Source organism: Falco biarmicus, chromosome 6 (assembly GCF_023638135.1).
Source record: "Falco biarmicus isolate bFalBia1 chromosome 6, bFalBia1.pri, whole genome shotgun sequence".
NCBI lineage: Eukaryota > Metazoa > Chordata > Aves > Falconiformes > Falconidae > Falco > Falco biarmicus.
In genome coordinates this window covers 91,135,663-91,148,278 of record NC_079293.1, presented here as the reverse complement: position 1 = coordinate 91,148,278, position 12,616 = coordinate 91,135,663, and the positions used below count along the sequence as shown (strand labels likewise).

Here is a 12,616-nt window from a genome sequence, read left to right as displayed (position 1 = left end):
CAAACTTCGAAACCAGTGTTATTTTAGTGAGAGCTGAGTATGGATTAAATAAGTTGAAGACTACTGCTGAAATCATTGTTATTTCTGTAGTGTGCTCTTTGAAAAAAGTTCTGTATTTCATTATTATAGATGGAGTGACAAACAATGAGTTGTAAAAGGGAGAAAACCCCATGTCTAAAATGTCTTGTACAAACAGTGGTTTAACGCTAAGGGAGAAAGATAAATATATTTGGGTTTTTAAACAGTTTTCCTAGTTGTACTGCTAAGCACTATTATTAATTAGCTGGTTTTTTGACATTAAATGTCACAGTGATTTGAGTACTTTTAACATTTGAGATTTGTATTTGTCAGGTGTAGATGAGTGTTTCACTCATGTTTGATGTGCCTTCATAGAGCTACATTTTGGGTTGGATTTTTCTGAGCTGTTTGGTTCATACTTTTGTCATCTTTTTTGGAAGTAAAGCATGTGGTTTGGGGAAAAGGAAAACTTAAAGCTTGAATTCTTCTGTTTCCTGTAGGTTCAGGTGCAAGTCCATCCTAAACTTTCTTCTACTGAAGATGCATTACAGTATGTGGAGGAGTTAATTCTCCAGTTGTTAAATATGTTGTGTCAAGCCCAACCAAGAAGTTTTCTGGATGTAGAGGTATTGAGAATTACTATTAAAAATCTGTAATAATAAACTTTTCATGTAACAGTTCAAAGTAATCATTTCACAACATAAAAAGAAAAACAGTAGTTATGTATCTTTATGTAGTAGAACCTTCCTCATAAAGCCTGAAGAGTTATCTAGTAGTTTCCCTATCAATTGAATTTGTTGTTCAATGCACAGTAAAACTATCTTTGAACTGTATTAGTTGTATAATAGGTAGTGAGTGTAACTTGTGTACATAAAGTTGACTGGTTCCTTTTGGAAGACCCGTTTTTTTCCCACTGATATTGCATGCAAACTATAGCTGCTTAGTCTGAGGCTCTGTGCTGCTTTCTCAGCATGGTGATTTAGGCTGATACACCCCCTGCTGTCCCAGAAATTTGAACAAAAATAGTTCAGTCACTTTCTCAGAATGAGTTGAGGAACACTTCTTTCCTCTATATAGAAACCTCTTCTCTTACAATTGCCTTTTCAAAGATCTACAAGCTGTGTTACTCAGAAAAGCAGCTTGATGTTTGAGAAGAGGGCTTGATCTGAGAAGAGTTTCTCCATTTGAGAACAAATCAGTTAAATGATGTAAGCTTCTACAGCCATGAAAATCTTGGTAGCCCTTTGTGCTTAACCATGATTTGAAGACTTTGGTGCCAAGGTACATACTCTGTGTGCAATGTGCCTGTTGGCTTCCAGTACTTGGGGTCTGTGCCTGTACCAGGTTAGGTAACAAAACAAGATGCAACTTCCTCATGTTCTGAAGAAAGTGGCCTAATGGCAAAAAAACCTCAAACCCAAAAACCCCTTTAAAAAAAAAAAAGTAGCTGTCTGAGCTCAAGATTCATGAAATTCATCCTTCCTCTTCTCTTTTGTACACTGACACCTAGTCTAGTGGTGTTCTACTGTCCCCTTTAATGGCTGGCTTCTTTTGCAACATCATCTGGTCTGGCAGCTCAAGAGACAAGCAGCTTGTGGAAGATTGTTTGATGCTGTGTTTTAAACAACGCTAACAAAACTTGTCACTTGTCACTTGTATTAGGAGTCTTATGGCTGTGAATTCAGGATGAGAAATGCAAGAATTAGAGGTGATCAAGCAACCTCAGTTTACCCCCTTTGTGTTTATGCATAATGATGCTGCCTTTAATTATATGGTCGTACACATCTTATTTTTCCCCTAGGACACCGTCATTGTTCAATCAGCAGGCTGGACTGTGTTAGAGGAGTGAATTCATATTACATAGCGAATGCAACTTTTTTGGTTTTTTTGGTAGGACCTCTGCTTTCCTTTTGCAGAAGCGTTATGATGAGGGAAGAAAAAGAAAAGCCTATACTTTGGAAAGTTGGGTGCCACCTTTATAGAACTGTATTCTGTCCCAGTTTTTTGTCAGAAAGTTTTTGTGTACTTTGTTCTCTACCAGCTCTTTGTAAGTGGTCATTAACTTAATCTTCCCCATTTCATGGTTGCTCAAACTGGGGTCATATTTACGTAAGTGAGCACTTGCAACCGAAACAGTCAGTGGGAACTGTGATCTGAAAAAAGAAAATGTGAAGTTATCTGAGAAGTTAGATTTCTGGCATCTCTGAACACCAAGGTTACCAAAATCAGTGAAGCTTTTAAACCTCCAGAGACCTGTGTGTGAGTTCCAGCAGGAGAGTTGTTCGATGCATGGGAGAGTGTGGTGTCCTCCAGCACCCTGACTGCTAGGAGGAGTAAACAAACTTGGGTCTGTATGGTCCAACTGTAGACTATGAAACTGCTTTAAAATACACGGGTACTGTTGGACAATCTCTTTTCCTATTATGTTCATTTCCATCATCCAGGCAGTTGCATGTATGCAATCTGGACCATGTGCTGATCAGTAAAGGTGAAACAGAAAACTTGTATGATCTCATTCAGTGACCACTTTGTACAGGGAATAAAGTGGTAGGACAAAATGTAAGTCATATATTTCCATGCTGAATTACCAGGCATGTGCACAAGGGGAGCAAATTGTGCCTGCAATGGCAATTTAATTCTGGCATTTCTCAAATTTTGAGCACTAGATTACTCTGTAATGATATCCTGATACAGCCTTATGAATATAGTGAGCAGCATGTACCAAAATGATAAAAATTGTATGTTTGTATAAACTTTTATAGTTGAATTATTAACATTAGCAAACATTGCTTTAAGTAATGGAAAGCAATTTGATAATGTAGTCATATTGCTAAGCTCATTCAGATTGTGCATTTACCCTTTAGTCCTGTTTTTTTTAAGGATCGTGTTCAAAAAAGTTTTCCCCATCCTATTGATAAGTGGGCAATAGCTGATGCCCAGTCTGCTATTGAGAAAAGGAAACGAAGAAATCCATTATCTCTCCCAGTAGAAAAAATCCATCCCTTATTAAAGGTAAGCAGTGATGTAATCTTGCTTTTAGAATACACAGAAGTGTTAATTTATTGTAGTGTTTCATGTAATGTCTTTATGCTGCCTGAAATGTAAACAAAAAAGATAAGAATGTTTGTTACATAGTTTTAAGTGTTCCAGTTAATTGCATGTATTTTTTTCACTTAAAAATTAGTTAATTCTCTCTTGGACAAACAAAGCCAACAACTCATTTGCTATGAATTTGATTGTTGTTGTTTCATTTTGTATGACTAGCAAAATGCTCAAGAAACTAAACATTTAAGTGATGTTTTTGGGACAGTCGTTGGCTGTTGTCACTTCCACAGTTGCTCAGTTAGTAGAGCAACATCTACAATGACAGTGTTTCCTCCCTAGGCCTACAGACTACTGTGTTTTTATTACTAAAACAGACTGTGGATATGTGGTGAATGTTTATTGAGCTGGATCTTAAACTTACTGGTTTTAGTTGTAACCTATGGTGTGTATTTCATCAACTGAGTGACAGTGAAACACTTGTTTTGTGGTTTTTTTCCCTTTCAGGAAGTTCTAGGCTACAAAATTGACCACCAAGTGTCTGTTTACATAGTGGCAGTATTAGAATACATTTCTGCAGACATCTTAAAATTGGTTGGGAATTATGTGCGGAATATAAGACACTATGAGATTACAAAACAAGATATTAAAGTAGCAATGTGTGCTGATAAGGTAAGCCTAACTCTTGTTTCTCGTGTCAACAGGAATTTTTAGTTAAGTTTTGAGAGGACAGTGTCTATTCCTTAGTGAGTACATGGAGTGTTGTAGCTTTGAAAGAAGAAAATGCTGCCATAAAATATGGTTCCTGTAATAAAGCAAAGCTACCAAATAGCTAATTGAACTTACAGAGCTGTTGCTTGTGCTTATTAATAGTTAAGTCTCTCTTCCTTTTGATATCGCTTGCCTAACCTCAGCAATGTGTGAATGTTTTAAAAATTATTGTGAAGCAGCACTAACATAAAAATTTAACATTCCTAACCTGTAATAGTGGAGTCTTATTTTGTAGTTTGAAAAAAGAAGGCTGAAATTAAGCTTGGGTGTTCTCCCAAAATCATTAAGGCTATATTGCATGTAAAAAGCATTTTGATGGTCCAACATTTTAAAACAAAAAACCCACCTGCGTTGGCATCTCAGCCTAATCCTCCTTAGCAGTCCGTATTTTTATCTGCAGGTAGTCTTGTAGTTTCAGAAGATTCATTAAATTTAGACAGGAATTACCTCTCTCTAACAGGGATAGGGCAAGGTTCCCTGCCTGTGTCTCAGGTGCCTTTGCACTCTAGCTTCTGTGGCCACCTCATTAGCATCTCAAGTTTTCCAATTTTTAAAGAACAAAGCTTGAAATCAATCTTTTAAGTGCTGGGATTTAAGAATCTCTAATCTTGCTGAAGTCTTAAGGATTTTCAGATCTGTTGCCTCTCCAGTATTTTCTCTTCGTCTATGTTAATATCTTCAATTGGGAATGTCTCTGTGTTTCAGTTAATGCCTTTGTCTCATTCCTACTTGCTTTTTTTCATCCTGCTTTCTTCACCTTTCTTTACTCTCTGTTAAGGTATCTGGTGAGGTCTTGAAGAGTCAAGTCCTTCTCAGTCAGGACAGTAGTCTTGGCTGCTCTTGCCTTTGGGCATATCTGCCTGGGTTGTTAGGGCAGGTTTGAAGGTGTACATTTGAATATTTGTCATAGAATAATAACAGGAACAAGTGCTGTTGCTGCATGCTTCTTTCTATCCTAGGAAAGGTGATGAGCAGAAGAGCTGTGATGAAGTTGATTTAGGAACTTCCATTACATTACATTGGAGGAACTGCTTGATATGTACACAGAAGAAACTTTTGAAAGGCTCTAAATCAGGCCTGTTGGTTTACTGCCTCAGCAGAACAAGCTATTGCAGGTGCTCCTAAGGTGTTTTCTTTCCAGTTGCACTGAGATACTTTGTAGTATATTATGTTCATTCTCATAATGTCTTCTGCTTGGTTTTATTTCTTGAGACAAAATGACCAGAACGGTTTCTTGGCCTGGGGTGCCGTTTGTTTTATACTTCCACACTTGTTTTTGTGCCATCCATCCTTCTGGAAAATTTTGCCTTGTCTGCAAAAAAACTCCATTAAAATGCAATCTGTTTTTCTTCCACTATCTGCTCATGCTTCTGATTGCTTTGAATTCAATATCTGGGGTATAGTTACTTTAAAATGTTTCTGTGGATTTCATAGTAGTGAGATACCCACTTTGTGAATTACAGCCAGCAATCTTCTAGCTCAAGTGTGTGCTAGAGCTGCTTCTGTGAAGTAAAGTTACAGATGTTGGGGCCTCCGTGAATACCTGCATTACTCCATGTAATTTCCTACAGTATCATAGAATTACAGAAACATTTAGGTTGGAAAAGACCTTTGAGATCATCAAGTCCAACCATTAACCCAGGACTGCCAAGTCCACCGCTAAACATTGTCCCTAGGCACTGCATCCAGTGCTTCTTGAACACCTCCAGGGATGGTCTCTCCACCACCGCCCTGGGCAGCCTGTTCCAGTATCTGACCACCCTTTCAGTGAGGAAAGTTTTCCTAATATCCCACCTAGACCTCCCCTGGTGCAGCATGAGGCCATTTCCTTTTTGTCATGTCCCTGTTACCTGGGAGAAGAGACCGGCACCCCCTGCCTACAGCCTCCTGTCAGGCAGCTGTAGGGAGCAATAAGATCCCCCCACTCTGAGTCTCCTCCAGACTCAGCCCCTGCAGCTCCCCCCGCCCCCAGCCCCTTCCCCAGCCCCTGCCCGGCTCTGGACATGCTCCAGCCCCTCCACGTCCCCATGGCAGTGAGGGGCCCAGAGCTGAGCCCAGGGTTCGAGGGGCGGCCGCACCAGCACCGAGCGCAGGGGACGGGCACTGCCCCGGCCCTGCTGGCCACGCTGTTCCGGGTACCAGCCAGGATGTGTTGGCCTTCTGGCCACCTGGGCACAGGGCCGGCCGTCAGCCAGCCCCCCCAGGCTCTTTTCCACTGGGCATCGTGAACTTACAGATCCCCAAGAATTCTCTTGCAGGATAGTTAATTTATCTAATATCAGTAGTCAAGAGCTTGGTTAACTGACATGTCTTCTGGAGAAGTGCCTGTAATGTGCTTTAAAGAAAGAAGACTTTTACTGTAAATACCAGGTAAATGTCATGTTTGTTGTGGCTGTGGCTCATTCAGAATTTAATTTTTGATCTCCGGTTTTTTAGTTTTGAAAAACACTTTTTCATTCTGTTTTCTGCCATTTTAAAAAGGAGTTCATGTTTAATGGGTTAGCCTTCCCTCGTGTGGTTCTTGGGCTATTTACAGCTTTGATCCTGCAGTCTTTTCCTCATTCTTTTCACGGATTGACAGCAATCATGTTGGTCTCTGCAGTAACAGGCAAAGGTTGCCATTGCTTCACCTCTTACCTGTTCAGAAGGAAGGCTGGCAAGCAACACTTAAGTTCTCGTTTATTTCGAAGTTCACATGTATTGTTTGATATGCTTCATGACTTCCTGGAAGGGGTGTAGCTCTGGGCAGCAGATTTGTTTATAAGTGCTGTCCCATCTGTCTATCCCAGAACAAAGTTATTTTCTACATTGAACTACAACTTGTGCTGGCTTGTTAACATTTGCTGCATCATTGTGGATTGTTTCTGGACCCTCTTTAGTTTTCTTTCTGATAAAGATAACTTCAAATTAGGATGCCTTTTACTAATTTGCAGGCAATTTAGTTTGCCTTTGAGATGTTCTTTATCATGGAAACAATGCAGAGTGTGATTTGTTTGCCACTTGCTAAGTCATTGTAATGTCTCCTGGCTCAGATACCATGTTTGGAAGAAGTGTTCAGTGATCCACTCTTCTTGAAGTTTGAATTATTAATTGCTTGTCTTTGGTAAGCCTTGCTTGGGTATGAATTGGGACCTCTGGTAGTCAGAGTTTTTAGAGGTCCTTTTGTCTATGTAGTTTTGCAGTGACTGCCACCTTTTCCGAAGCTGGTGCCCTTCCTTGAGGGTCTGTTTTAACAAGAGAACTCGGGAGTTACTAAGGACAGAAACCAGTCCATGTACAGTGTGTGGTCAGGCCAGTACTCATCACAGATAGATTACAGGGTTCTGAGCACGATCATGTGTGACTTCCTATTAAAGCTAAAGCTGAAAAGCCAAAAATGCACAACCTTTTTGACTTCAGGTAATATAGTGTCTTCAGAAACTTAGATTATGTATAGCTAATTCAGAGTAATAGAATACAACTAAATGCTAAATGTTTTTGTATACTTCATAGACCTCTTAAAATTATAATTGATTTTAGGACTACACTTTTGGAGAGATGCCTGGATTGGTCTAAATGACTGGGAATTCTTCAGAAATTACTGCTGCAAATTATGACTTGCAAATTCATAGCAATGAATATTGCTTTTGTAATGCTCAACCAATTGCAGAATGATAATACACAAATCTTACTGCTGATCAGTCTGATTTCATGGGAATTATAGGTTTCCTTTACTGGGAACTTACTGGTACATCTTGAAAAGAAATTATTCTCACTTTGTGGATTTTTCCTTCTCATTGCTACGTAGGTATTAATGGATATGTTCCATCAGGATGTAGAAGATTTAAGTGCACTAACTTTATCTGATGAGGAACCATCCACCTCAGGGGAGCAAACCTATTATGACCTAGTGAAGTCATTTATGGCAGAGGTTCGACAATATATAAGGGAACTAAATCTCATTATCAGAGTTTTTAGAGAGCCATATGCCTCCAACTCCAAACTATTTTCATCTCATGTAAGTATTGTACAAACAGTAAACAAAAAAAACCCCTACTATAATATCTATAGTTAAGTTCTAGAAGTGTTCATCTAGATTTATTGTCCAGTTTAAATAACATCAGTAGAGGAGCAAGCACTTGTCTCAAGTTCTGAAATAGAAATAATAAAGGAGCATTTAGGGGGAAGCATGGGTCTTGTAGAACTGCAGAAGAAACCACCCAATTTACTACATTCACTTGCAGGCCTGTAATTTAAGATCTGTCACTGTTGTTCCTTGCCATGTTTGAATCATTGTAAATGTTTGTGTATTTATAAATACAGTCGTTATTTTAAACATTCTATGATCTTATATAAATTATACAGAAAGTATGTAATAAAATGTTATAAAATCTTGTTCTGTTTAAGGAAGTGCTTGACTTTCTTGTAATAACAGAATAGCTTTGCAATAACATTCTTCCTTTTAGAAATTGTGTCCAATTCCCTGTTGACTTTTGCCTGGTTCTGTTGCTTTTTGCAGGATGTGGAAAACATATTTAGTCGTATATCGGACATTCATGAACTTAGTGTGAAGTTATTGGGTCATATAGAAGACACTGTTGAAATGACAGATGAAGGTAGTCCTCATCCACTAGTAGGCAGCTGTTTTGAAGACATGGCAGAGGTGAGAAAATACTTGGGGGCTTTTTTGCTATTCACGTGTGTCTTAATTATTTGCACTTCGATGCTAAGTGCATCTCTGTTCTAGCTGCCTTTGTTTGGGTTGAGATCTCTTCTTCCAGCCTCACCATTATGAATAGGGTGGCCATTTTTGAGAGTGCTTTTACCTTTTTAGTCTCTAAACCATAGTTTATATAGGGCTGTTTAAACTTTAGAGCATGGTGGGGAAAAAACACCTGTCACTAGACTTCAACAGTGGAACAAGAGCTGCTTTGCCAACAGGCTTGCTAAGCTGGTGAGGAAGCTTTTGAACTAGACTCCTCTAGTTCAAAATGGATGGAGACTGAAGTTTGCAGATTAAAGAACTGAGAGGAGAAAGGGACGTGCATAATAGAAGGCACAACAACAAAGGCCCTTGCACCTTCCTCCTGAGAAGGTGGGGTGACCAGAGGTTCATCTGAAGTGTCTCTTTCCCCAGGGTACATGTGCCCATGTACAGATACAAGGATGTGGGAGTCTGTGCGCAGTTGCAGAGGTGTTGTGACTGGAATTAGTGACATGGCAGGAAGGGCTGCATGGTGGAGGGCTGTATGAACAAATACAAGCACTCAAGAAGAACAGGTGGGGAAGATGAGGCCAGGAGGCTTGACAAAAAATCACTTCAAATACATGGAGCTCTGTTAAGGAATGAACGATGAGCTGGTTGAATGGTTAAGGATCAGAGGAGGAGGCTACCAAAGGGCACGTTGTGGTCAGGCTCCTACTGCAAAGACTGCCCAGTCATTAAGTGGCCAAAACCTTCTCTAAACAAGTAGGAGTTGTCTCCTTATCCCAGGCCCTGGTTCTCTTGGGAGAATAACCTTCCAGACATCTACTGGGTGGACAACTTATCTGTGGTTTAAGTAATCCAGAAGATTTCTTTTTTTATGGCACATGCTGATGGGCCAACTAAGAAAGGTGTGGCGTTTGACCTCTTATGAACAGGGAAGAACTGGCAGGAGCGTTGTAGCTAATGGCGGTCTTAGCTGCAGGTGGTAGAGATGGTAGAGTTTAAGGTCCTGAAAAAAGCACAGAAGATAAGCAAACTGAAGACTTTGGGCTTTGGGAGAGTAGACTTAGCTTGTTTAGGGAATTGGAAGGCAGGATCACATTGGTGGTTTCCTTGAGGATAGAAAGGGTTCAGGAAAGCTGGTTCATTTTCAAAGGCAAGGTGTTCAGAGCACAAGGTTATATGCATTCCCAGTCCCTAAGAAAAAGGGTAGGTGTAGCGGGAGGCAAGGACAAGCACGGTTTGGAGTTTCCTGTTAAACCAGGCTTGGCCCCCTCGCTGCAAGAAGAGCATTGAAGTGCTGGAGCACATCCAAAGGAGAGCAACAAAGCTGGTGAAGGGTCTAAAGAACAAGTCCTGTGAGGAGTGGCTGAGGGAACTGAAGTTATGTAGTCTGGAGAAAAGGAGGCTAAGGAGAGCCCTTGCTGCCCTCTACAGCTGTCTGAAAGGAGGTTGTAACAAGGTGGCTGTTGGTCTTTTCTTCTTCCAAGTAGCAAGTGATAGGACAAGAGGAAATGGGCCTCAGGTTGCACCAGAGGAGGCTTAGACTGGATATTAAGAAGAAACTCTTCACCAAAAGAGTTAGCAAGCACTGGAACAGACTGCCCAGGGAAATGGTTGAGTTGCTATCCCTGGAGGTATTTAAAAGATATGTAGACATGGTTTAGTGGTGAGCTTAGTAGTATTAGGTTTATGGTTAGACTGGATGATCTTAAGGGTCTTTTCCAACCTAAATGATTCTGTGATTCAAAAAGAAACATAGGCTTCCCAAGAGGAATGTAGAAGCACTGTCTGGGCAGGTAGAAATGGTATTAAGAGGGCTGCAGCTCAGCTGGAGTTAAACTCAGTGAGGGGTGCAAAGCAAGAAGGACTTGTATAGGTAAAACAGTATGAAAAAGATGATGGTAGGAAATGCACAAATCTTGCTCATGGGCTGAGAGACCCTGTGCTGGAGGACATGAAATGGACTGAGGTACCTGAGTCTCCTTTGCTTGGTCTCTACTGGCAAGATGTGCTTCCAGGATTCCCAGTTAGGCCTGCTGCCAAAGATCGAGGGAGAGAGGTGAAAGTCAAAGAATGACTTAGGGACTGTTGATCTAAGGCTATATGCAAGCCTATGGGGCAGGACAGAACGCTGAGGCAGCTGGCAAATGTCATTGCAAGGCTGCTGTCTAGAATTCTTGAAATTTAGTGGTGAGTTTTGGTGTTCTCCAGTAACTGGACATAAAATGCTATGCCCAGTCTCAAAAAGACTGATGAGTATGATCCTGGAAACGAGAAGCTGGCCAGCCTCTCCTCAGTCCCTGAGAAGATCAGCAAATCTTTGTGGAATTCACATCCAGCGATGTGAAGGACTAGAAGCTGATTGGCAACAGCCAGCACAGATTTCCAAAGGGCAAACTGTACCTGAACAGCTTGCCTGCTTTCTATGAGATGGTTGGCTCCATGGACAAAGGAAAGAGCAGTTCACATCCCTTATCTGAACTTAAGCAAGACCTTCAGCACAGTCTCTCATAGTATCCTTGTACTCTGCAGGACACCAAGCTGACTAGCTAGTTGAATTACAGAGTGGGTGGGAAATTGACTGGGCTGGCAGGCCTGAAGGGCTGTCATCAGCAATACAAAGTCCATCTGGTGGCCAGTGGTTAGTGGCATTCCTCAGGGTTTGATACTGAGGCTTATACTGTTTAGTGTCTGTATTAGTGTTGTGGGAGGAGGTCTGCCCCTCAAGTTGGTAAGTGATGCCAAATTGTGGTAGGACACACAGGATGACAGGGCTACTGCTTGGGGGATCTGGTAGGCTGGAGAAATAGACCTACAGGAACCTCATAGAGATGATTAAAGGCAAACATGAAGTTCTGCACCTTGGACCAAACAACCCTATGCAATGGTCTGGCTGCCTCGCTGAGGAGCAGTACTGCTCAACAGGGCTCAAAAATCCTCAGGAATTGGCAGTGAAGGCTAAGTGCCTACTGGGTTTTATTAGGAAAAGTGTAGCTAGCAGGTCGAGGGATGATTTCTCAACTGCTGCACAGACCATGTCTGGCACACTGTGTCTGGTTTTGGCCTTCCTAGTACAAGATAGGCTTATACGTGAAGGTTGTCATGATGACTAAGGACTTGAGGGCCATGATGCACAAAGAGCGTCAAGAGTACTGGGTTTATTCAGTCTTAAAAAGAGAAGTCTGAGAAGGGAGATCTTACTGCTGTCTTCAGTCTACACCTGAAGGGAAGGTGTAGAACAGTCTGAAGCAGGCTCTTACTGGGGACTCACAGTAGAGAACTGTTATGTGAGGTGAGAGAGAGTGTGCACGAACGGTAAAAAGAGTAATCTTGATTAGATGCAGGGGTGGAGTGGAGGAATCTGCAGTTGAGAACAACTGAACACTGAAATAGCCTGCCCAGAGAGGTTTTGGTGCCTCCATTCTTGGAGATACTTGAAACTCAACTGGATGAGACCCTATGCAACATCACTATGTTTGACGCTGGGTCTGGCTTTGGCCCTGAGGTGGGCCCCGCTTTGAACAGGGAGTTGGACCAGTCAACTTCCAGAGATCTCTTCCAGACTAAAGTACTCCGTGAGTCTGTGCATGTGAAAGTATTGATTCTTCTCTATAGGTGTTCTGGAAAAAGTATGCAGAAAAGTCTCTCCTATGTAGTATATGTATTTGCTTTAAGAAATACGAAGTTTAGGTAATAAATCAGTTTTGTAACATTTTTCTGTATTTCTTCTTAGGAACTAGCGTTTGATCCATATGAATCATATGCACAAGATATTTTGCGACCCGGTTTTCACGATCATTTTCTAAGTCAATTATCAAAGCCAGGAGCAGCATTTTATTTACAGGTAACTTTCTTCTAAGTCAGTCATACTATTGATATTACTATTTTAATTACATTGTTGCTTTAATATATTGATTGTTTTAAGACTGAAACTTATTTTGTTTCTAGTCAATAGGTGAAGGCTTTAAAGAAGCTGTTCAGTATGTTCTACCCCGGCTGCTCCTTGCCCCTGTTTACCACTGTCTTCATTACTTTGAACTGCTAAAAGTAAGAATATTGTGTCAATCTGATGGTTTTCTTTCATAATTCTCAGTG

The 12,616-nt window shown here is 40.9% G+C and overlaps 1 protein-coding gene across 5 annotated transcripts in view; it reads left to right on the top strand.

Annotated features, from left to right (window-relative positions):
• SOS1 (SOS Ras/Rac guanine nucleotide exchange factor 1) overlaps nt 1–12,616 on the top strand; it is a 52,124-nt gene that overhangs the window by 8,751 nt on the left and 30,757 nt on the right. For 4 of the 5 annotated variants that reach the window (XM_056342337.1, XM_056342336.1, XM_056342335.1 and 1 more), the window contains 7 exons: nt 519–644; nt 2,899–3,030; nt 3,568–3,732; nt 7,619–7,828; nt 8,330–8,473; nt 12,255–12,365; nt 12,470–12,568. In XM_056342337.1, the coding sequence (XP_056198312.1) occupies nt 519–644; nt 2,899–3,030; nt 3,568–3,732; nt 7,619–7,828; nt 8,330–8,473; nt 12,255–12,365; nt 12,470–12,568 (987 nt within the window). Of the gene's footprint in view, nt 1–518; nt 645–2,898; nt 3,031–3,567; nt 3,733–4,790; nt 4,947–7,618; nt 7,829–8,329; nt 8,474–12,254; nt 12,366–12,469; nt 12,569–12,616 lie in introns of those variants that run through there. The other variant, XM_056342339.1, reaches the window with a different exon arrangement.